At 43.8% G+C, this 25,965-nt stretch overlaps 1 protein-coding gene across 1 annotated transcript; it reads left to right on the plus strand.

Moving 5' to 3' along the window:
- LOC110521835 (dnaJ homolog subfamily A member 2) lies at nt 1-17,229 on the plus strand. Its single transcript, XM_021599749.2, has 9 exons — nt 1-220; nt 867-926; nt 1,470-1,705; nt 1,800-1,880; nt 2,034-2,167; nt 2,264-2,460; nt 2,691-2,835; nt 2,918-3,045; nt 15,639-17,229. The coding sequence occupies exons 1-9, from the start codon at nt 143-145 to the stop codon at nt 15,825-15,827; spliced, it is 1,248 nt and encodes a 415-aa protein (XP_021455424.1). The 5' UTR covers nt 1-142; the 3' UTR covers nt 15,828-17,229.
- Nucleotides 17,230-25,965: the final 8,736 nt, after the last annotated feature.

Below are 25,965 nucleotides of genomic sequence, written 5' to 3' on the forward strand. Positions count from 1 at the left end.
TCTCTCTGGAGCATATCAGCTGACTGACAGCGCGCTGACCCAAATTGACGCATTGCGTATGACGTTTCCACCCGGCTTGTCTTCTCTCGTTTCCTTTCATCCGCAGGTCTTTCTCTGTGTGTAGCCCTAGATAGATAGCATAATGGCCAACGTTGTGGATACCAAACTATACGACATCCTCGGAGTCTCACCCTCCGCTTCCGAAAACGAGCTAAAGAAGGTACGTGACAGGTGTTGTTATTGTTTAAAAAAAAGAACACCACCACAGTGCCTACACAGACATTTTGGTGAATAATTAGACAGCAAAACTGGGTTGGTGTGGCCTTGCCAACACTGTTCGGATGCTAAGCTAACTAGCCTTGTGAGTTAGATAGCTAGACTTTCATTATATAAGTTATTTTCTCCAGAAATATCCGCTATGTCTTTCTCTGACAACTCGATCTAATGTAGCTAGACAGTTAGTTAGCTGTTAGGAATTTGGTTATATATATTTTATACATGGGAAACTAACGTTAGGCCTTACTTAATGCATAGAAAAGTAACATTCGTTATCCCAGACAGTCAGATCGTTGCTAGACGATGCACTGCAGATTGCTTCTCGAAGTTAGCTGCAGTGGCTAGCTGGCTTAACGTTAGCGTGAGGAAACAAATCTGTCAGTGTAGAACCATAGAGGTACTAGTTAGGCTATGTGTTAGCTAGCTGGTTAGTACATACGATCAGAATTTCTGGTTAGACTATTAGCTAGCTGGAAGATGTTCAGATTCACAACGTGTTGGTCTTGCGGCAGCAGCAGTGTAAAGCTACGCAGTTAGAAAAATGTTGGCCCAGAGACAGTAACTGATGTAGTTGTCTCTTTTGTGTGCAGGCATACCGCAAGTTGGCCAAAGAGTACCACCCTGATAAGAACCCAGATGCCGGGGACAAGGTAAGAGACAGGTGGTTATACACACATGTGACACAGCACACAACGAATCACAACACGCTAATCACGCCACATCACGATCACCAGCCATGTTCGTACCATTACACAGGCCTATCTGTATTGAGCAGTAACTAAGATGTGTATTAATTGACTTTGGTATTAGTCAAATGGCCTCCTCTCGAGAGCAGGAGTGCACCTGGCTAGTCTGTAGAGGCTCCTTCTCTCTCTTGGTCTCATCTGCTTCATATACAGCACTGACTTGAGATAACTGGCAGGTGAAAGCTAATTCCCAACCAGCGTGTTCTGTATCTCTCAACTGACCTGTGTAACATCAGTGCAGATGAAGGAGGAGAGGAAAGTAAACCACGTTAGACTATTGCGTTGGGAGAGGAGTATCTGTGAGACAACTGCATGTGGTGATTGTTCATGCAGATTTAAAGTAAACAGTGGGAAATGTCATCTGAAGTTGTAGAATGTCTGTCTGTGGGAGGTAGTTATGATAAAGATATGATAAAGGTCCCTAATAGTTCACCCCTTTTCTCCCAGTTTAAGGAGATCAGTTTTGCTTATGAGGTGCTGACCAATCCAGAGAAGAAGGAGCTGTATGATCGCTATGGAGAGCAGGGGCTGCGGGAGGGAGGTGGTGGAGGGGCTGGCATGGACGACATCTTCTCCCACATCTTTGGAGGGGGGCTGTTTGGCTTTATGGGGGGGCAGGGACGTGGAGGGGGAGGACGCAACGGGGGACGCAGGAGAGGAGAGGACATGGTGCACCCCCTCAAGTGAGTAACAGTTACTCTCCCTTCACTTCTCTAGTCTTCCATCCAGACATTGTTGGTTATGCCTTACCTAACCCTGCCTACCTTTCTAACACAGAGTATCACTGGAAGACCTCTACAATGGTAAAACAACCAAACTACAGCTCAGCAAGAATGTCCTGTGTGCTTCCTGCAATGGGTGAGTTTACACACTTTTAAATAATGTATTTCATGTGAAAATCAATGTTAGTAGTTGCTGAGCTACTCCACTTTTTGAAATAAATCACATCTTTAACATGAGCTATATTGTTTAATGTGATACTTTACTCTCCTCACTTTGGTCTGTCTCCAGTGCGGGGGGTAAGGCGGGGGCAGTGCAGAAGTGTGTGGCCTGCAGAGGGAGAGGCATGAGGATCATGATCAGACAGCTGGCTCCTGGCATGGTCCAACAGATGCAGTCAGTCTGCACAGACTGCAACGGAGAGGGTAGGAAAACACACACTCACATAGTCTGTAATTTTATGAATACACTTTTGAAACATTTTTTGATAGGAAACTAATCCGTTTGATGTTTTTGTATAGGGGAGGTGATCAGTGAGAAGGACCGTTGTAAGAAGTGTGAGGGTCGTAAGGTGAACAAGGAGACCAAGCTGTTGGAGGTCCATGTTGATAAAGGCATGAAACACGGCCAGAAGATCAGCTTCACAGGAGAGGCTGACCAGGCCCCAGGCACTGAGCCTGGAGACATACTACTTGTCCTACAGGAAAAGGAGCATGAGGTAATATACACACTCTCACACACACATTGTAGCAGAGAGTACTTGAAGACTTAAACAAACTACTGGAAACCTCTTCAAGTGAAGTGTTTGGAAATTCCTTAGATTCCTCCATGAAGATGGCCCTCAATTCACATCTTCTGAGTTTGAGACATTCCTGAAACTCTCGCCCACTTGTCATTCAGAGCAGTTGGGTCAAAGTGCTGAGAAAGTGTTGTGTGTCTGTTCTGAAGGGGTTCCGTCGTGACGGCCATGACCTTCACATGACGCAGCGTATCGGCCTGGTGGAGGCTCTGTGTGGCTTCCAACTGGCAGTCACACACCTCGACGGACGCCAGCTCGCTGTCAAATATCCCCCCGGCAAGGTTATAGAGCCAGGTAAAACACACACATCACCTCAAGTATATATCTATTTGGTCCAACCTGTATCATTAAATTGATGATTGTGTGTGTTTGTCAGGTTGTATCCGGGTGGTGAAGGGAGAGGGGATGCCTCAGTACAGGAACCCATTTGAGAAGGGAGATCTGTTCATCAAGTTTGACGTCCAGTTCCCTGAAAACAACTGGATCAGTCCTGAGAAACTCTCTGTAAGTACCTCTAAGAACCAACTGGCCTGCCTAAGGTGTCCAACCACTTAGTTCACAGTCCAGGACATCACACATTGTCTCAACCATGACTTTGTCTACGTGATTGTACTGAGCAGGGTTTCTGTTAGGAAAATGTAGTGCCCGCCGGACATTTGACTGGCAGCATTTGAATTGATCCTACATTTGAGAAATGTACCAGTCCCATATGCATTGGGTGCATAACCTAATTAGGCCGTCCACCCACAGTGCTCAGAATGACAGAAATCACATTTCGATTATGGTAATTCATCTTAACAGAACAAGTCGAGGATGCAACTACGTGCGTCCTTTTTACCGAATTCTGATGCACAATAAGACAAGTAAAGACCAGCAAAATCACTAGTCTATGTCAATCTACTATCCCCCATAGTAGAACAATTACATTTTTATATTGGTCAGCTGTGCGAGAAAGAAACAGCCTATCCCAAACAGACTCTGGGACAGTTGTTGAACAATAGATCCCAAATTCATACAACCAGTAGGTCTAGGCTACATTTTTTGGGGGGGAGCAATGCGGCTGATGCAACAGTTCAGAACGTTTAGCTTAACATTTTTATAAACTATTATTTCTTCACATTATGAGCGCAGCAATGCGCACATGGCAGTAGGCTACGCGTGAGTGTTCATTCCATAATGCAATTAGCGGGAAAACACAGTTGTCATGGTGAGATATAAATGAACAGATCTGTTAGAAGTTTTGAGGGGAGATCTTTTGGCTACTGGACAATGAAAAAAGTTGAAAACCAGTAGAACATGAGTGAAATAGGCTACTAGTTTCAATGTTATATGGAAGTCTTTATAAAATAATTACCTCCACGTTTGGTCATATTTTGATGTTACGCACGCCTCTATGAAGAGGGAACGCAACACCCTGCTACAACTAAACTCTCAGTGAAGCGAAAAAGGTATGGACTGTAGGTGCGAGTAAGAATGATAAGACAGAATGTGGTACCGTTTACAAAGACTTTATTCCTTTACACGGTAATATGGGGAAAAGGGGCTGGACGGAACCAAAGCAAAGAAAGTAAATCTCAAAGCCCCCCCCCCCCTCTCCTATCTTACCTGCCTACCCACTACTTACCTAATTTAGCACCACCTGGTGCCCTAACCAAAATACAGGGGGTGGTCCGCCCAGGTCTTACCTAGTGTGCCTAGACAATGAATATACTACGGGTATATGTATGCCAGCGGGCCTCTTGCCTAAACACTCCCAAGGTGCCTTCCCCTTCCCCCCTGGGAACAAATGAAACAGAATATTACACAATTTTACAAACAAACTAAGAAACAGAGGACGTCAAATAAGCTCTACCTGAGCAACAAACTCACAGAACATACCCACTCTCAGCAATGAACTCCCAGCAAAATCAACCTCTAGCAAAAACTCTCTATCACAAACAATCGCTCTGCAATGACCTCAGCAAAGTCTCTCTCAGCAATCCCTACCTCCAAAATCTCTCTATGCAATCCCTACCTCCAAAAATCTCTCTCTCTCTCCTGAACAGAACACTTGCTTTTATATAGCTTCTGAATTAATGTGTAACTGGAGACAGCTGTGTCTTGACGAGGGGGCGGGGTCAGCTCTCCAATTAGCCCTGGAGTCGACCAATCAGCTGCTTGAGGGATTTCAGGAAGCCATTTCCTGAAATAAAACACATGCAAATACACAAACTACAACACAAACTGGGGGAACGTAACACGCCCACCACAAAAATTGCAAACCTAGTTTTGCAATAACAAAAGCCATTGCTTCCCCAGTTAGTAAACCCATGATAGAGCGTCAGCAACCACATTCGCCGAGCCCTTCACATAAGCTATCAATACAGTCATCTAAGCGAGGTAGAGGAAAATAATCAGACTTTGTAACTGCATTTATGCAACGATAGTCCGTACTGGGTGTAGGAGATAAGATATGCTCCTTCAAAACTTTAAGCGGACCCCGTGGGGTGTGTCCAAGCACAAGGTCAGCAGGGCTGAACCCTAAGGACTCTTGTATCGTTTCCCTTATAGCAAATAGGACAAAGGGCACCCCCTCATCCCAATCAGTACTGGTATCCATACAATACTTGCGTAGCATTGTCTTCAGCGTCTGATGCCAGCGTTCTAGAGCCCCTTGACTCTCTGGATGATACGGACTAGAGACCTGATGGGAAATACACAATGTCTTTAACACATTTGAAAACAGTTTAGACATGAAGTTGGATCCCTGATTAGTTTGGATTACTTTAGGGAGTCCAAACAGAGAAGAACTTCACTAGTGCCTTCACCACAGTCTTAGCCGTTATAGTACGGAGAGGAATAGCCTCTGGGTATCGAGTAGCACTGCACATTATTGTTAGTAGGAACTGGTTACCTGACCTGGTTTTCGGCAATGGACCTACACAATCAATTATCACTCTTTCAAACGGTTCCCCCACCACAGGAATCGGGCAGAGTGGCGCTCGTGGAACTGTTTGGTTCACTTTCCCAGTGAGTTGACATATGTGACATGTTTTACAAAATTGGACCACGTCAGACTTCAAACCTGGCCAGAAGAAATGACGAAGGACCCGGTTATAAGTCTTTGTGATCCCCAAGTGTCCAGACCACGCCTGGTCATGGGCGAGTGACAGCACCTGCTGTCGGAACGGTGTAGGAACAACCACTTGACACACTTCACTCCAGTCAGGTTAATGGTGTCATGAGATGCCCATTTACGCATCAAAACTCCTGCTTCCATAAAGTAGGCGGTCTCTCTAGTTTTAGCTTCCTCAATGGAAATTACCGAAGCAAAACACTTGCGAAGACTGGTGTCTTCTTTTTGACATTCAATCACCTTCTCAGGGGTGACAGACAAAAGAATGTCATGTAATTGGGGCACAATTTCGTTTTCCCCTGCCTTAGTTTTTACGGGGGTAAAAACTGTCGGCATTGCAGAAGGCATACTCGGTGCATTGTCTTCTACCTCAACATTCTCAAAAATAGAACTTGCCAAATCCACCACATCTCCTAGCTTGCGAGATTGTGCCCTCGTTAACGCACAAGCAGGAAAAACATGTGGAAATGCTTGAACCAATTTCTCATCTGTAGTTCTGATTTCTGGATTGTCTACTACTTCTAACACAGGAATGACATTACCACCAGCAATATCATTCCCTAGTAGCAATGTGACTCCTGATACTGGCAGTGTAGATACTACACCAACACGGAAACGTCCTGATACCAAGTCTGACACTAAGTGGACCCAGTGTAATGGTACAGGTACGGTTTTTGTCTCTATCCCCTGTAATATGACATGTGAGCCACAATATGTTTCAGGAGACCAGGGTAAAGCATCAGTAATGATTACTGACTGCGCCGCCCCAGTGTCTCGTAGGATTTGGATAGGCTTTTGATCAGCTTGTTCTCCTGTTAAGGAAACATAACCGGCAGAGAAACGGAGCATAGACAGGATCCGGTTTCTCAAATGCTGAATCAATAACTCGATCCAATGGACGAGCCAAAGACTTGACTAAACCCAAACTTTTCATTTTTGGGGACGGTGACTGGGACTTTCGGTTTATTTTTCAAAACTGGGCAGTCCGCAATCACGTGACCCTTTTGGTGACAGTAAAAACATTCACGAATTTCATGAAAAGGCTTAGGGTTGTAAGTCCTCCAACAGCATCAACTCCTTAATATCAGCAAAGGTGTTAGCTTTGCTGGCTGAACACCAGCGACTAAACAGAGACTCTTTGTCCCTAGCAAATTCAACAAATGTACGGTGAGATGTTTTTTTGTGGTTCCTGAAGCGCTGTCTATAAGCTTCAGGCACCAACTCATAAGCCCGCAACACGGTAGTTTTAACTGTATCGTAGTGTAAACTGTCTTCCAGGGAGAGAGCAGCTACTACTTCCTGGGCTTTCCCAGACAATTTACATTGTAACAGGAGCGGCCAAACCTCGAGTGGCCAATGCAGCGCAGCGGCTACACGCTCAAACGCAGAGAAATAAGAATCAACTTCCGACTCTCGGAATGGAGGGACTAAAGCTATGTTTTTACTCACATCGAAGTGGGTTTGATGAGGAGCAGCTTGTAGAGTCGCACTGGAGCGAGCGTCTAGCTCCAGTTGTCGGATCCTCACCTCCTTGTCAGCTTCTATTCTCCTAATTTCAAGTTCAAAATTCATCTGTCTCTCTTTATCTTTTTGCTCCATTTCTAACCGAGCCAGCCTCACTTTCAGCCTAGCAGTCCCATCTGAACGACACAAAGCAGAAGATAAAGGATCGAATCGGGGCAATGTAAAAGGGGTACGAGGAACCCCTTCCTCCGCCTTGTCCTCCGACTTGGCATCAGAAGGTCTACCCGTCTCCTCTCCTTGCAATGAGAGAATCCGTTCTCTCACTAAACCCTCCCTGACTAGCACCAAAAGCTCAGCCTTTAGGGCTTTCTCAGGGAAAACAAATCCATAATGGTCAGCTATAGCTATAAGGTCTACTTTACGAAACCTACCCAAACAATCAATAGAGGGCGCTTCAAAAAACTTGGAGATGGCTGAGGCAGCCATCTTATACAATGTAGTCTCCTGAACACCCTAACTAAACAAGTCATCCAAACTCACAACCTACCATCACACCTCAATCACTAACCACAGAGAGCTCAGAGCAGCAGGGTCCGGTGGGTTTAATGGAAAGATCCCGGATGAGCCCCCATTATGTTACGCACGCCTCTATGAAGAGGGAACGCAACACCCTGCTACAACTAAACTCTCCGTGAAGCGAAAAAGGTATGGACTGTAGGTGCGAGTAAGAATGATAAGACAGAATGTGGTACCGTTTACAAAGACTTTATTCCTTTACACGGTAATATGGGGAAAAGGGGCTGGACGGAACCAAAGCAAAGAAAGTAAATCTCAAAGCCCCCCCCCCCTCTCCTATCTTACCTGCCTACCCACTACTTACCTAATTTAGCACCACCTGGTGCCCTAACCAAAATACAGGGGGTGGTCCGCCCAGGTCTTACCTAGTGTGCCTAGACAATGAATATACTACGGGTATATGTATGCCCGCGGGCCTCTTGCCTAAACACTCCCAAGGTGCCTTCCCCTTCCCCCCTGGGAACAAATGAAACAGAATTACACAATTTTACAAACAAACTAAGAAACAGAGGACGTCAAATAAGCTCTACCTGAGCAACAAACTCACAGAACATACCCACTCTCAGCAATGAACTCCCAGCAAAATCAACCTCTAGCAAAAACTCTCTATCACAAACAATCGCTCTGCAATGACCTCAGCAAAGTCTCTCTCAGCAATCCCTACCTCCAAAAATCTCTCTCTCTCCTGAACAGAACACTTGCTTTTATATAGCTTCTGAATTAATGTGTAACTGGAGACAGCTGTGTCTTGACGAGGGGGCGGGGTCAGCTCTCCAATTAGCCCTGGAGTCGACCAATCAGCTGCTTGAGGGATTTCAGGAAGCCATTTCCTGAAATAAAACACATGCAAATACACAAACTACAACACAAACTGGGGAACGTAACATTTGACTAGGGATAGACCTTTTTATGGACTGTTGGAGTACTTGCAAATCTGTGAATTTATCTATATGCCAACACTGCGCACAATGCCTAATTTATCATAACCATTTGTTTTATTTCACCTTTATTTAACCAGGTAGGCTAGTTGAGAACAAGTTCTCATTTACAATTGCGACCTGGCCAAGATAAAGCAAAGCAGTTCGACACATACAACAACACAGAGTTACACATGGAGTAAAACTTTGGTGACAAAACGGATGGCACTGTGATAGACTGCATCCAATTTGTTGAGTAGGGTATTGGAGGCTATTTTGTAAATGACATCGCCGAAGTTGAGGATTGGTAGGATGGTATGTTTGGCAGCATGAGTGAAGAATGCTTTGTTGCGAAATAGGAAGCCAATTCAAGATTTAATTTTGGATTGGAGATGCTTAATGTGAGTCTGGTAGGGGAGTTTACAGTCTAACCAGACACCTAGGTATTTGTAGTTGTCCACGAATTCTAGGTCAGAGTCGTCCAGAGTAGTGATGTTGGACAGGCGGGCAGGTGCAGGCAGCGATCGGTTGAAGAGCATGCACTTAGTTTTACTTGTATTTAAGAGCAATTGGAGGCCATGGAAGGAGAGTTGTATGGCATTGAAGCTTGCCTGGAGGATTGTTAACACAGTGTCCAAAGAAGGGCCAGAAGTATACAGAATGGCGTCGTCTGCATAGCGGGGATCAGAGACTCACCAGCAGCAAGAGCGACATCATTGATGTATACAGAGAAGAGAGTCGGTCCAATAATTGAACCCTGTGGCACCACCATAGAGACTGCCAGAGGTCCGGACAACAGACCCTCCGATTTGACACACTGAACTCTATCAGAGAAGTAGTTGGTGAACCAGGCGAGGCAATCATTTGAGAAACCAAGGCTGTCGAGTCTGCCGATGAGGATGTGGTGATTGACAGAGTCGAAAGCCTTGGCCAGATGAATGAATACGGCTGCACAGTAATGTTTCTTATCGATGGCGGTTAATATATGGTTTAGTACCTTGAGTGTGGCTGAGGTGCACCCATGACCAGTTCTGAAACCAGATTGCATAGCAGAGAGGGTATAGTGAGATTCGAAATGGTCGGTAATCTGTTTGTTGACTTGGCTTTCGAAGACCTTAGAAAGGCAGGGTAGGATAGATATAGGTCTGTAGCAGTTTGTGTCAAGAGTCCCCCCCCCCCCCTTTGAAGAGGGGGATGACCGCAGCTGTTTTCCAATCTTTGGGAATCTCAGACGACACGAGTTAGTGTTGCAGGAAGCAAATTTCTGCTTGAAAAAGCTAGCCTTGGCTTTTCTAACTGCCTGTGTATATTGGTTTCTAGCTTTCCTGAAAAGCTGCATATCACAGGGGGCTGTTCGATGCTAATGCAGAACGCCATAGGATGTTTTTGTGTTGGTTAAGGGCAGTCAGGTCTGGGGAGAACCAAGGGCTATATCTGTTCCTGGTTCTACATTTCTTGAATGGGGCATGCTTATTTAAGATGGTTAGGAAGGCATTTAAAAAAAATAACCAGGCATCCTCTACTGATGGGATGAGATCAATATCCTTCCAGGATACCCCGGCCAGGTCGATTAGAAAGGCCTGCTTGCTGAAGTGTTTCAGGGAGCGTTTGACAGTGATGAGTGGAGATCGTTTGACCGCTGATCCATTACGGATGCAGGCAATGAGGCAGTGATCGCTGAGATCTTGGTTGAAGACAGCAGAGGTGTATTTAGAGGGCAAGTTGGTTAGGATGATATCTATGAGGGTGCCCGTGTTTACGGCTTTGGGGAGGTACCTGGTAGGTTCATTGATAATTTGTGTGAGATTGAGGGCATCAAGCTTAGATTGTAGGATGGCTGGGGTGTTAAGCATGTTCCAGTTTAGGTCGCCTAGCAGCACGCTCTGAAGATAGATGGGGGGCAATCGGTTCACATATGGTGTCCAGAGCACAGCTGGGGGCAGAGGGTGGTCTATAGCAGGTGGCAATGGTGAGAGACTTGTTTTTAGAGAGGTGGATTTTTAAAAGTGGAAGTTCAAATTGTTTGGGTACAGACCTGGATAGTAGGACAGAACTCTGCAGGCTATCTTTGCAGTAGATTGCAACACCGCCCCCTTTGGCAGTTCTATCTTGTCTGAAAATGTTGTAGTTAGGGATGAACATTTCAGAGTTTTTGGTGGTCTTCCTAAGCCAGGATTCAGACACAGCTAGAACATCTGGGTTGGCAGAGTGTGCTAAAGCAGTGAATAAAACAAACTTAGGGAGGAGGCTTCTAATGTTAACGTGCATGAAACCAAGGCTATTACGGTTACCGAAGTCATCAAAAGAGAGCGCCTGGGGAATAGGAGTTGAACTAGGCACTGCAGGGCCTGGATTCACCTCTACATCACCAGAGGAAAAGAGGAGTAGGAGGATAACGGTACGGCTAAAAGCAATGATAATTGGTTGTCGAACATCTGGAACAGAGAGTAAAAGGAGGTTTCTGGGGATGAGGTATAATGTATGGTAGGATGTGAATACAGTGGAGGTAAACTTAGGTATTGAGTGATGAGAGAGATATTGTCTCTAGAAACATCATTGAAACCAGGAGATGTCATCACGTGTGGGTGGTGGAACTAATAGGTTAGATAAGGTATAGTGAGCAGGACTAGAGGCTCTACAGTGAAATAAGCCAATAAACACTAACCAGAACAGCAATGGACAAGGCATATTGATATTAAGGAGAGGCATGCTTAGTCGAGTGATCAAAAGGGTCCAGTGAGTAGTGAGGTTGGTTGGGGTCACGGCGATTCAGACAGCTAGCCGGGCCATCAGTAGCAAGCTAGCGTAGGATGGAGGTCTGTTTTTAGCCACCTCGTGCTTTTCCGTCGGTAGGATTAGTGGGGTTCCGTGTGGTAGAGGTGAACAATCCAATTCGCAAAAAAATAGATATAGTTATAGAGGCCCAATAAGAAGAAAAAAATGTCCGCTAGATCTATTCAGATAGCAGCCGATAAGACAGCTAACGATAAGCGGGCCGCAGATGGGCGTTCAGGTAACGTCGCGACAGAGGAGCCAGCTGGATAACTCCCTCGGGCAGATAGATTTTCAAGCTAAAGGATAGCTGATGACCACAAACCGTGGTTAGCTGAATACTATCGATTAGCCAGTAAAGAAGCTAACTAGCTTCTGGCTAGCTTCTAACTAGCTTCTGGCTAGCTTCTAACTAGCTTCTGGCTAGCTTCTAACTAGCTTCTGGCTAGCTTCTAACTAGCTTCTGGCTAGCTTCTAACTAGCTTCTGGCTAGCTTCTGACTAGCTTCAGGCTAGCTTCTGGTTAGTTTCTGGCTAGCTTCTGGCTACCATTATAGATAACGAATCCTAATTGCTAAATTGTCTCATATTCGGTCAATTAAAAAAACGCTGCCATTTAAGTAATTTATTGAGACTGTCATATCAATGAATAAAACAAAACAAAATGTACCCCCTTTTTCTTCCCAATTTCATTATATCCAATTGTGATCCAATTACGATCTTGTTTCATTGCTGCAACTCCCCAACGGGCTCGGGAGAGGCAGCGGTCAAGTCATGCGTCCTGCGAAACATGATCAGCCAAACCGCGCTTCTTTAACACCTGCCCGCTTAACCCGGAAGCCAGCTGCACCAATGTGTCAGAGGAAACACTTTTGGACTGACAACCGAGGTCAGCCTGCAGGCTTCTGGCCCAACCACAAGGAGTCGCTAGAGTGTGATGAGCCAAGTAAAGCCCAGTCCAAACCCTCCCCAAACCCGGACGATGCTGGGCCAATTGTGTGCCGCCTCATGTGTCTCCCGGTCACGGCACAACAATGTATGAATTAATGGTTGGATCAGAATATCCGTTATAATCATTGGCCAGTACATAAACTTCAGCAAAACCACAAGTCCAAATCCCTATCTCCAGTATGGCTAATTTAGGAACGGGACAATTTTAGCTAGCTAGCCAGCCACCAGAGGGCAACAACACAAGGAGATGCAGCAACTCAAGTTTTTCTGTCAATGATGTGTGCTCTCAATGGGATTTGATAGGAGTGACGCCAATATTTAAGCTAGTTTCCCCTGACACTTTTTTTTGGGTGCTCCTGTACCATTCACAATTGAGCTTGCTCAGTTTAGCTCAATGCTGATTGGCAAGTTTTTGTATACTTTTTTTTTTATCAAGGGAGACCAGATGCTCGCTGACTTCCTTGCCTTCAATGCTATGGTTGTCATGTATTCATTATCTTTGGTTAAATGTTTGTAGTTTGCATGTTTCAGTAATGATTAACATGGTTAAATAGTTGTAAATCTCTGCTTGGTTTATCTTTTGGTATATTTGGCATTTTATACATATTCTGTATTTCCAAGGAAGAAAGCAATAATTAATTAACACACTACTGTAAATAAATGGATACTACCTGTTATAAAACAGAAATTGCTCTCCGTAAATAAATAGTGAGAAATTCTGTCTGAAGCCATTAGGCTATGGCTTTCCTAGCCCTATAATAATGATACAAGTTATAGCCCCTTTAAAAGGGTTTATTTTCAACCTCTGGGGTATAACATGTTGGACAAAGTAGTATAGAAGAGTCTGACCCCTAACTTCGCCAATGAGAATCAAGAAGGGCGTAGCAATGTCCTTCATGACTGTGAAAGGCCTCGATTCTAGGCCGTAGAAAATCCCACATCCATCTCATTAGATCAGAACAGGATGGATCAACAGTGATTCATATTACTGGTCTGCATCCTAAAAAAGGATAGTTGTGTTTTGCTGCATAACAATCTTACGTTATTTGTCTGCCCACATGATGTGGTTCACAGAGGAGTTTCTTCTGAATAACTGGTCAGGGCATAGGACTTTCCATTCAGCTTCAGGCAACTTTGATGTAAGGCTTGATTACACCTGTAGTAACTACTTCTATCTGTCACTCCCATTGTTGCTTATCCATTGTTCACTAGATATATCAATGTAATTAAACCCAACACAATGTTGAAAAACCGAATGCTTCCCACCTCTAGATCACATAACTAGATGTGAGCTGGAGGTGATCCAAACGCTGCCACCAATATAGCGGAATAAAGTGAAAGCTGCAATAGGGACTCTAACCAGGGCTCATAGTGGAAAAGTGAGCTCTAATGGCCATTGCCATGAAAGTCTAGCCAACAATGCTTGCATATGCCTTGTTACAATAGCCTAAGTATATAACATGATTGACACGACTGTAATAATCATCATGAAACTGCCTTGGAAGTGCCATAAGTGTAAGCCAACATAATTCATTATTTTACATGAACCTGTTTAATTGATCATAGTCCAGATTCGTTATAGTAGCAAATACCAAAGTTTCACCAGGGGATTTAAACCAAACAGATTTGTTTTACAGGTCTTCTTTCCCAACATGTATATATTAATCAAATCTGACAAATACAGCTTTTTACTCCAATCTGGCAACCCTCATAAACTCCGACACAGCACCAGTATCCCAAAGTATTAAGTGAAAACGTGCAAAGAAAACAGCATTGGCATTAATGTAAGGCTGCTATTATAAGTATTTCGATGACAACCTGGTTGATTAACAATATTGGGTTGTAAACGTGTGATTTATATATATATATATATATATATATATATATATATATATATATATATACAAACAAACAAACGTGGGACAAGTCAGTGTAAAACACCATTGCCCAATATGCATTGCTCCAATAATTTTCAAAAGATTGTTCCGAAGTTTGCCCTCAAATGTATTTTTGTAGAAATATGCACAAATTGCGTGTGAGATTGCAAGTGCGTGCCCACTTTTTTTTTTTTTCAAAAATTACACGGAACCCAAACTGGCTGCGCGCGTGCGCCATCGTGCATACATTTATTTTGTCCCCCCACACCAAACGCGATCACGACACGCAGGTTAAAATATCAAAACAAACTGAACCAATTATATTAATTTGGGGACAGGTCTAAAAGCATTAAACATTTATGGCTAGTTAGCTTGCACTTGCTAGCTAATTTGTCAATTTTAGCTGGCTTGCTGTTGCTAGCTAATTTGTCCTGGGATATAAACATTGAGTTGTTATTTTACCTGAAGTGCACAAGGTCCTCTACTCCGACATAAAACGGTCAACCGACTCTTTTCTAGTCATCGCTCTTCCTTCCATGCTTTTTCTTCTCTTGACTTTATATTGCGATTGATAACTTTCATAAATTAGGTACATTACCGCCACTGACCTCATTCGTCTTTCAGTCTCCCACGTGGGTATAACCAATGAGGAGATGGCACGTGGGTACCTGCTTCTATAAACCAATGAGGAGATGGGAGAGGCAGGACTTGCAGCGCGATCTGCGTCAGAAATAGAACTGACTTCTATTTTAGCCCTTGGCAACGCAGACGCTCATTGGCGCGCGGGAGCAGTGTGGGTGCAATAATTGAAAAACATACATTTCTACATTTATTTTGCAACGCTCACAGTGTAGTCATCCTGTTAGCTTCCTCTAGCCTTATGGACATGTGGCATAAACACAACCAGTCATGATGTTTTCATCTGATTGTCAAATAATCACTTAACAAAGGTGATTCAGTCTAACACAGCAAAATGTGGAAAAAGTTAGCATGTGAGTACTTTCTGAAGGCACTGTATATGCATTTGAATGGGAAGTACACTTCAATTACCAGTTGATAAATAAAAATAGTACCTATTTTTAATGGTGGCTATCAAAACAGTTATCACGTGAATTCATTTAGAATTGTTGTGCAATGATTGGGCTTATAAAAGCGTGTTTCACTCCAGCAGCAACAGGAGCTGTAGCTGCAGCTCTTGCACAGTCTGACCAATTTTCTGCATAAACTTGGCTCTGTATCTGTATGCTGTGCGTGTGTAAATAATCATCTTGAAACTAACAAAAAATACACCTGCCAATTTAATTACACTAAATTATGCAAATTAACCTATAGGCCGATTACATTTTTGTATCATCCAAAAGACCGCTAATTACTGGCTAACCTGATACTGAGATATGCAGAATGTGTGTTTTGCCTGTATTTTTAGGAGTTGGAGGATCTGCTGCCAGGGCGTACGGAGGTTCCAGTTATCTCATCGGAGGCGGAAGAGGTTGACCTCCAGGACTGTGAGGTCAGAGGTCAGGGTTCAGCGGGGGCCAGGAGAGAGGCCTACAATGACAGCTCTGATGAGGAGGGTGGACCACATGGCCCAGGGGTACAGTGTGCCCACCAGTAGACTGAATACATACACACCCTTCTCTCACTGGTCTGTGTGCCCATCTGTTGAGTACTCTGAGGGAAGGGCACCCCTCCACTGCCCCGCCCCCAGGTCCCATCAGGACCCTCAATCCTCTTCATTCCTCCATCAGCCAATCAGTGTGTGTGTTTGAGTGTGGTCAGCAGGCTGTGATGGATGTTTAGTGGCCATTTGACATCTTAGGTTTGTAGGCTCTACATCTGTCTGGAAACGTTGTCATTTGGGAACCTTGTGTACAAAATGAAAATATTGTCTAGTGAAATTATTAATTTATCTTCTAACAGGCTTCAGTGTCGTAGTCTAGTCTTAGTCACACACCAGCGCATGCTGAAAACACATTTAACACAGACCTACCATAGCCCCTGGTCTACACGGCGGCCTGCTGAGCCACACAGAAAGCTATTTTATTGCTTCCTGTAAGCTCAAACGTCTCCCATCGCTGAGGCACCTCGGGACTACCTGGTCAGATTTCTCTCCACCAATAAAATAGCTTGAATCTTTAGGCTTATTTACCTTTGTCAGAAAACAACATGTTTCTCTTCTGTGTGAGGATTGTGCTTTTGCGCATGTGTGCGTGTGACCACAGAGCTTGTGTCTTGAGTAGCATACTCTAAACTGAGTGTGTGTGTGTGCGCGCGCGCGTGTGATTTAGGAGCTGGGTGTGTGTGAGCTGCTGTAGAATGTTCTGGCTTCTCTGCTCATAACGGTTTGTGTTCTGTGTGTATCGCCAATGTGAGTGGAGACCTCGTTTTATGTTCAATTAAAGATAAAAACAATTGAATGTGTTGAACTTCTCTCCCACCTTGACCATGTAACATTTAGCCCCTAACCTCGCATTATACACAACTTTCCATGCCAGTACAACCGTCACACATGCCATCTCAACTTCCATTCCCTTAGCTCTGTAAATACCAACCCCAGCCCCTGTGCACGGTCACATCTCAATACTCTACAGTTGCCTCCTTCCCTCCTATCCAAATTCCTGTTCTTCGTCTGCACTGATGGGACAAGACAGCATGGTCATGGTCAGTTGGCACAAATGTTTTGGAACACTACCTGGAAAAACAATAATTTCCTGTTTGAACATTTTGCATTAGTGTGCACTATTGAACATGATCCAGGTGAAAGCAGCATGGTTTACTAGGCCACACATGGATTTCCTTTCTCATGTCGTTCTGTCAGATCAGTACAGATGGAGTGGATAGGAGGCTACTTTAAACTGTAGAGATGTAGTCATCTGACTGTCACTGTATATATGCTATATAGGCCACTGGAGGGACACGCTACAGACAGGGGCTTTATTTAGTAAATGATGTTATTATTGTTGATGATGCTCATGTTTGTTAGGATGACAATTAAACTGTATAATAAACTGTCACCATCAGCTCTGTTTTTGTGTTCATCCACTTATCAGGCTACAGTATAAGCCAATAACAGAAGAAGCCAGAAATGGCTAATGTGGCTTGTAAACAGGGTGGGTAGTAGTGTAGTGACTGACAGATTTAGGGGGGACTTTAACCAGCAAATACCAGCAGATTTCTAGTGAGACAACTGTGTAGTAATAGCATAATTAGCTTGCGCTGGTGGCTAGCCTGAGTGAGTCAGCAGTGTCGTCTGTCTCTGCACTGTGGAGTCTCACTGGACCCAGCAGCTCCTTGAAGCCTGCTGTATTCCTGGGAGGAGGGAGAGCAAAAGGGAAAGAGGGGGAATAAAGAACGAGTGAAAGGTGGAACTTGACACCAGTCTGGTTTGTTACCTGTATCTCTTACATAGTGTGTGTGTGTGTTACCTGTCTCGTTTGGACTGCATGACATAGGAGCGTTCTCTCCTCAGCTGCTCCAGTCTTTCTCTGACCACTGTCTTCTGCTGGCTCTTATCCGCCTGACAGAAACACACAGTCCAGAATTACACACCTGCTCCAATGCCTGACAATGGGGTATATTACATGTGGTTGTGTGTGTGTTTGTCACCTGGGGCAGGTTATGTGTGAGGTGTCGGAGTCTGTCAGTCTGTCTGAGGCCCATCAGGTCTTCCTGGGACTTCTTGTTCTGAATGATTGACAGCCGCTCCTGGACCTGACACACAGGAAGTAGTCATATGCCTTAGTGACATCTATAAATAAAAAAAAATCTTTGTTCTGTGCCTTTCTTCCTTTCTCTGTACATCGCTCTCGCTCTCTCACACACCCTCAGTAGTTGTCCCTGTCTATTCCATTCCTTCTTTCTCTCTCCCTTCTCTTGTTCACCCCCCCCCATCCATCTCACTCTCAGTAGTTGTCTCACCCTTAGTAATTGTCTCTCTCTGTCTCGCTGTTGTTTCTGCTCCACCTTCCTCTGCAGGTCCACCAAGCAGCGCATCGTTTTCTCTCTCTCCATCATAGAGACTGGCTCCAATGTCCTCTCTCTCTCTATCACACTCCCCATTGTTTTCTCTCCCTCCATTGATCTGTCTCCCTCTAGAGTAGTGTGTGGAGTATTGAGGGTCTCCTGGGCTGATGTAAGGGGTGCAGGTCTACTCAGGGCCCAGAGCTCTGTCATGTCCTCCCTCTCCCCTCCCAAAGAGCGCGGGTAAGCACTTCCATTGGCTCCCAAAGCAGTGAGGTCATCAGTGTGTTCCTCATCGACAGGTGGACTTCCGCGCCTTTCCTCAGCCTCCTGCTGGGCTCTGCCCCATGTTGGAGGCTCCTCAGCGTGTGTGATAGGGGTATGTGTGGGCACATTAGAAAGTGTTTCTGTCTTCTCTGACTGCTCCATCACCAACTCCTTCTGCAACACACACAGTCATCACAGTTATAATCTGAACCTTAGTGAGCCAGCTGGAACATTGGCGAGCCAAACAGAATCTTAAGAGTGACACATGGAATCTGAGAGTCAGACGGAATCTTAGAGAGACTAATATAGACTACCTGGCCTGTGATGGGGTGCTGGTCTGTAGGCGGTAAGAGCTGTTCAACCTCAGAGCTGTACTGGAACAGAGACGAGTCCAACACCTTCACCTGGACTGTGTCTCTGGTTGTGTCGTTGTAGTGTATGTGTCCAGGTGCGTCATAGGGTGTGTATCCGGGGGTGTTGTGTGTGTCACAGTGCACACTCACCTCACCCACTTCCTCTTGTTGCTCTGTTGCAGTAGACATGACCTACAGAACCACAACACAAAGAATACACAGTTCAGATCTCTGTGTGACAGTGTTTCTGATCCTAGATCTGTGTGTGAGACGGACCTGGGCCAAATATAGTTTATATTCGGAAAGTATTCAGACCCGTTGCCTTTTTCCACATTTTGTTATGTTTACAGCTCTATTCTAAAATGGATTCAATAGTTTTTCCCCCTCATCAATCTATACACAATACCCCATAATGAAAAGTCAATAACAGGTTTTCTATACATTTTTGCAAATTTATTACAAATGAAAAAAATCACATTTACTTAAGTATTCAGACCCTTTACTCAGTACTTTGTTGAAGCACCTTTGGCAGCGATTACAGCCTTCAGTATTGTTGGGTATTTCTCTTATTCTTCTCTGCAGATCCTCTCAAGCTCTGTCAGGTTGGATGGGGAGCATTGCTGCACAGCTATTTTCAGGTCTACAGAGATGTTAGATTGGGTTAAAGTCTGGGAGCCCCTCAAGGACATTCAGATACTTGTCCCAAAGCCACTCCTGCGTTGTCTTGGCTGTGTGCTTAGGGTTGTTGTCCTGTTGGAAGGTGAACCTTCGCCCTCATTTTCAATACATTTGCTAAGATTTCTAAAAACACGTTTTCACTTTGTCATTATGAGATATTGTGCGTAGATGAGTGAGTCAAAATATAAATGTAATACATTTTGAATTCAGGCTGTAACACAATATTTGGAATAAGTCAAGGGGTATGAATACTTTCTCAAGGCACTGTAGTTGAATTAGTCTAAATATATTATCATAAGCATATGGCTTGGAGGGTTCTTAGATATGAGAACCTATAGCTGCTCTCCTCTCCCTCCAGCAGCTTCCTATAGCTAGAATGACATACTTGAGGTACATTGAATCACCTCAACATTAGAGAAGACCATGTTTGCAGCATCAAAATGACAGCATATTTTCAAAATAAGTGAGACATACTGTATTACCGTAACACTTGACATCAATTTCTTATCTGTAGTAACTTTTTGATCATAACATTAGCAACATTGTTGTTACATAGGACTTAGCTAGTGTCGTGTCCTTGGCATCAGAACTGAAGACTTATTTTTATAAAAAATTATCTTATTATTACGTGATTAAACTAAATTAATCATGTAACTGTAATTAACTAGGAAGTCGGGGCACCAAGGAAAATATTCAGATTACAAAGTTATAATTTTTCTAATGTAACTTTCAGATAATTTAATATCTGATCAATTAGTCTTCTAATGAATTAATTTTTCTTTACCTCATGTTAGTCTCATTCCAAACGTCATAAATTGTTGGTTATCTTCATGAACCCAGTCTTCACTATGAATCATCCATAGATCAATTGTCTTAAATCATTTGTTTACTAACTAAATAATCACAGAAATGCACAAAACAAATAAGTAGATATGGTTACAAGTAAATGATAGGGGAATGTTCCCTAGTGGGCTAAACCGGCATGGTGGCTTGTTAGACAAAGGGACTGAGGAGGGCGTAAAAGATACAAGACACTACAAAGTTGATAATTATAACAATTGAAATGCTAATCCTTTGCACATGAACGCTCACTCATTTGGGAATAATTGCAATCAATATATATATTTACGCTCAGTGTGTCATTGTAATCTCTGTTGGAAAGTTTGTTTCTTTTGGAGAGTTTGTCCGCTCTCTCTCTCTGCCGTGGTTAGAATGGATAGTTCAGAGTAACATTCAGCAATGTTGTTATAGGATATATGTTTCGGCAGTTGTCGGTCTTTGCGTTCAATGGTACAGAATTCCTAGCTGCAGACAAGTAATTAGTATCCAAGATTTGTTCTTATTCTGTGTGTTCGATAGTCTCAGAGTTGAAACACGTGGTATGGTTAAGAATTCAGCAATCGTCTGAAACCTTAGCCCTCGCGTGGTTATCGAGGTAAGCTGGTCTCTACTCAGACCTTAGCCCTCTAATAATTGACAGAAGCATGGTCTGAAGATAAATTCCTAAGGTGGGGGTTATATTCGGGAGAGCAGAAAGGGGCTGTCCCATGACGCCAGATTAATGTCTGTGCTCAAGGGGCGGGCCAATGATTTAGTTAAACTCCAAAGGCAATTGGAGTTTCCTTCATTAAACAGTTCAAAATCACATTACATAATTTCACATAGTTACATCTTTACTCATTCATTTTATACAACAATTAGATGCAAGCCTCCTAACTGAGACTCTTGTATAAACAGGGTTATGGTAATGTGGCTGTATTGTCTCTCATGAGTTTCACAAACATTAAAAGAAATGGACCGGTCGTAGCTGGATTCTTCCCCGACTGTGTACACCTTCTCCAAAACATGTACATTGTTCAGTCCTCAAGTTCTATGCTGGAGAAGAGGTTCCATTGTTCTCCTGTGAAACCTTTTCTCTCTCTATACTGTCTGGCCATGAGGAAGAGAGTCTCCTCCAGGAATTTATGACCTGAGATAACAGCAGCCTGGGTGTAGGCGAGAGGGGGAGGGCACGCTATACCCAAAGAGGGCCACATCATGACACAAAAATTGCTTTAGAATTCCATAATAATGAGGTTATTACATAAATTGTATGGCTTGTTCTTCTTCGGTATTATGGTGGTCTGCAAACAAATATTAAAGGTGCATGCCGCCAACTACTGTATTGGCTGCCTACTATTCTGTAGTATGAATTCATTACGTGTTGAGAAAAACTGCCCTACCAACTAAACCTGCACCCATTAAAACCTCACCACTATTCAACTACTTTGGTCCTACCTGATCCTACTCCAGGCCAGCAGCCTGGGAGAATGGGACTCTAATTGTTCAAAACTTATAAATTTAATGCAGTAAAATCTCGTACACCCAAGTACTTCTCTGCAGCTGCCACCACAACATCTATCCTCTGTGATTTATATTCCGTTTCTGCGGTACAATTGACAACCAGCACCATGGGTATTCATACAGTTTACACACACATCTTTTTCCACATATAATACACATTCCATTGTCTCAAGTCCTCCTGCACACTTCTCACATCTAGGAATCTCCCTCTTGCACACTACTGCCACATGACCATAAATTTAACAACTAAAACACGGTAATCTGAAATGGAAAAACTCAGTAGTACAGACAGTGTCTTCTCTTTCACCACACTCTCCACTGGGTCTGCACCCAACGGCGAGTCACACACACCGGGAATCTTCAACTTCAGTTGATCCTCCTCAACACTTAACACCACTCCACTTACCACTACTTTCAACTGCGTCCTGCTCCAGATAGGAAATCAAGTCTGATGAAGTATCATGACGTCTGACGAGAATACACTTGCAGGGTAAGGGGCGAGTGAGAAAATAATCCTTTTTAAATGGACCACCCTTGGCCACAAGGCAATGATACTTTCTCTCCGACAATCTCACTCCCACTGGGCCAGAATCGTCTTTGTCATCATAAGGACGAGGCTCAAACTTGGAGGTCTTCACCGCACCTGCCACCACAATTGATTCATCCTCACTCTCGTCACGTTCAATTTCCTTCTGTAGCTTTTCCAAAAGTTCGGTGTGATCTACCACTCCATATTCACTCAAAACATGTTCCAATTTTGTACTTTTTTTCCATCCACCATGTTCTCCTTCATAAGATCTTCTAGAAGGCTCTCCCATTCCATATTTACTTATTGTATGTTCCATTTTTCTAATTTTTTTCTAGTGATGTTACATTTGATACCGGAGCTACAGTATGAGGGATGTGTCGAAATAACATACAAAGCTTAATTTGATCACATGCTGTTTCATACCGGTCCAAACACTTAAAGGACACACCCTATCCCCTCAGCCTTCAAATTAAGATGACACTTCTGATGATGTATCATGACGTCTGACGTAAGTATACACTGACGCCTAAGTATACACTTAGCTGACTTTTCTTAGCGGATGTACAATCGTCGCAAATTGAATTATGGGGAGTTTCGGGGCCAGGAGTGAACATAATTGTACACTCGCAAAGCCGACTAAAAACGAGGGCTGAGGGGCTTGCGTTGCAAACTTCCCTTGCTTGGCTAATCATTTGGACCGCCCTCCAAGATGGCCGACGGGGATTCCCCCGAGGACATAAGGTGGGTAAGTGGATGAGGATGTTTCTTTTAAGTGTTTGGACTACATCCCGTGTGTTGCAAAATGCAAGATCCCACTGATTTCGCCGTGGTTTCACTGCTTTTTCCCATTCCAAGCTGCTTTCAGACACTGTCCTCTATTGGACACTGTACTTTCAAATAGAGCTAGGATTTTGTATATAAAGTTTCACCTGACTAGTAGTATAGCAGGTAGAGTAGGGGACTGTGTGGAACATTCAGGGACGTGAAAGGTATAAGGTTGAATCTCGTTGAAGGCACACTAGTTTGAAAATGGTTTTGTCTGCACTGTTGTTCAAGTATAATTTTTATTTAGTGTAGTATAAGCTTATGTCTTAAGCATCCTAAATAATGCAATAGATTCCGTTTTTGAAATATAGTCAACATGTAGGTGAAAAAGGGAAGCATAATGTAAGATGCAAACCATTATAGGTTACTAAAGGCAACGATTTACCGGTGCGCCACCCTATTATAATGAAATGGATTAAAAATATATTTTTTAAATGTTCACACACTGCTATTTACTGTTGACCAGCAGATGTCTCTAATGTGCATTGTGAATAGATAACGAAGCACCGACAAAATAACCGTTTTTCAGCACAATTCCTCGGCTTCCGATTACTATTTATTTCCCTGTCCACCATTTTACCCCTTACCTCATGGCCACACGAGCTAAATGTATGGATTAGAATTACCTAAGGCATTTAAACTGGAACAATTATTTCAATAAGGGGTGCAAAAAACATCTAACTAACTTCATTGGATTTGTTTAGAAAAAAGTATTTGTGTCGCATAAGATTAATAAATCAATCAATGTACATGCACAAACATAGATATTGAAACAATGTTTTTTTTATCTACCGGCCATAGAGCATGCTGGGAAATATAATAATGATGAGTGTAGTTTTGGTTCAATGTGATGTGTATAGTTTCTGGCCCCTGTATTAGGGTAATTCCAGCCCTTCAAAATAAGGCCTTATGAAACATGTCTCTGTCACTAACAAATACAGTCATGGGTAGTAACTCTACAACTTACTCGAAAGGCAAGGCACTCTGGGAAATATTTAAATAAGACTTTACACTCAACAGTGTGTTAATTTTAACACTTTCAGTGCCTATATGGGTCCACAGACTCCACACTTTCAGTGTTGATTTAACAATCGTATAATTTGCTCTGTAAGCATCCAACTTGCTGTTTGCAATGTTTGCAATTGGCTTTGAATTACTCTGAAGTATTTTTGGTATCATAAAATTAAGTGCAGCTTTCGACAGATTCAGTGGCATGTTGATAGAGTCATACAGTAGTTGAGCGTCACAACTTATTTGACTTGATTATGTACACGTGGGGCAATGGACATTCAGGAGAATGGACAGTTACAGAATGTTCAGATAGAAATGTTTTGTGTAGATCAAATATGACTTTCAGATATTTTTATCTTCAACATGCAGTTCCAGATACAGCCCTGCCATTAGTTGAAGAAAATCAACCCAATAGTTTCAGAAAAGTAGTCACTTCCTGAGATCTGTATTCAGATATTTTAACAATGTTATTTTAACATTTTGAAAATGTTGTTGCTTTCTCAGATCTGTATTCAAATAATTTTGAAAAGTAGTCATTCTTTGGGATCTATTTGTTCCCCTGGAAAAATAGTTACTTTCAATTAAGCATAGTTAAAACTATGCCAGGTCTGGTGTGCGTTAGTGTTTCTGATCCTAGATCTGTGTGAGGTAGTGTTTCTGATCCTAGATCTGTGTGAGCCCAGGTAGTGTTTCTGATTGTAGATCTGTGTGTGAGGTAATGTAGCATATCTTACTGTTCCTGTCTGCTGCTCAGTGTCTCCATCCGGTGGTTTGCTCCAGGCCAGAGTGATGAGAGAACCCTGCTTCTCATAGCTCTGAGGAGTCTTTCTGTGGCTGCCCTCCCTCGCCTCTCGTCCCTCACACACCTCTCGCTCTGCAGAGAATCCATTGGAGGCAGAGGGTGTGTGGTGTGTGTCGAGGGAGTGGATGGTGTCTGAAACACACAGGATCTCCAGATAGGGCAGGTCCTCCGGGGCCAGGGCCGTCCCACAGCCTGGAGACACACATGCACACAATATGTGATGTGTCTTTTTTAATGATTTGTGTGTTTGTGTGTCTGTGTATTACCTGTGCAGAGGTCCCCTGTGTGTTGGTATTCTGGGTCACCTCTGGTCAGGTCTGTGGGCGGGGAGGCTGAGGAGATGTTCTGGACTGAGATTGAGTCAGAAGGCCCCAGGCAGGGGTCAACAATAGTCAGTAGTGTGTTGGGGTCTGAGGTCAGGCAGGGGTTAGAGGTGAGGAGTGTGAGCAAGCAGGAGAGACGAGGCTCTCTGAGTTCAGACTCATACTCTTCTATCAGGGACAGCAGGCACTGTTCACCCTGGACACAGACGCAATGCACGCACGCACGCAGGCACACACACACAGACACACAGACACACACACACACTTCAAATGGTGGACCAAATAGATCTGCCAGTGTAGCCACAATGGAAAGTTGCTTTGATTTTAACACAGTGTTGTGACTGACCCTGTCCAGTAGAGTTGACAGCACTGCAGAGACCTGGGCCTCCTGGAGATCCATCAGCTCAACCAGCAGGACCAGAGCACAGCCTCCCCACTGGGACTGGTGCTGGAGGGAGGATTGGGTTTGGGCCTGGGGCTGGGCAGGGCCCTGTGCTGGCAGGGTTTGGGGCTGAAGACAGGACTGGAGCTGGGCATGTGTTTGGGCCTGAGTCAGCAGGAAGGTGTGTGTGTGTCTCAGCCTGCTCATACACCCCGCTCTCAGCACCCCCTCCCTTTGCTGGACACACTCTGCTAACACAACACCTCACAGATCACAGTCA

The sequence above is a fragment of the Oncorhynchus mykiss genome, chromosome 1 (assembly GCF_013265735.2).
Source record: "Oncorhynchus mykiss isolate Arlee chromosome 1, USDA_OmykA_1.1, whole genome shotgun sequence".
In the NCBI taxonomy this organism is placed as follows: domain Eukaryota; kingdom Metazoa; phylum Chordata; class Actinopteri; order Salmoniformes; family Salmonidae; genus Oncorhynchus; species Oncorhynchus mykiss.

Bases quoted from the DNA above. Each gene is read 5' to 3' on its own strand.
- LOC110521835 (XM_021599749.2), top strand. From the start codon at position 143: ATGGCCAACGTTGTGGATACCAAACTATACGACATCCTCGGAGTCTCA. The intron at 2,461-2,690 runs GTAATATACACA...TCTGTTCTGAAG, and splicing joins TACAGGAAAAGGAGCATGAG to GGGTTCCGTCGTGACGGCCA. The intron at 3,046-15,638 runs GTAAGTACCTCT...CTGTATTTTTAG, and splicing joins TCAGTCCTGAGAAACTCTCT to GAGTTGGAGGATCTGCTGCC.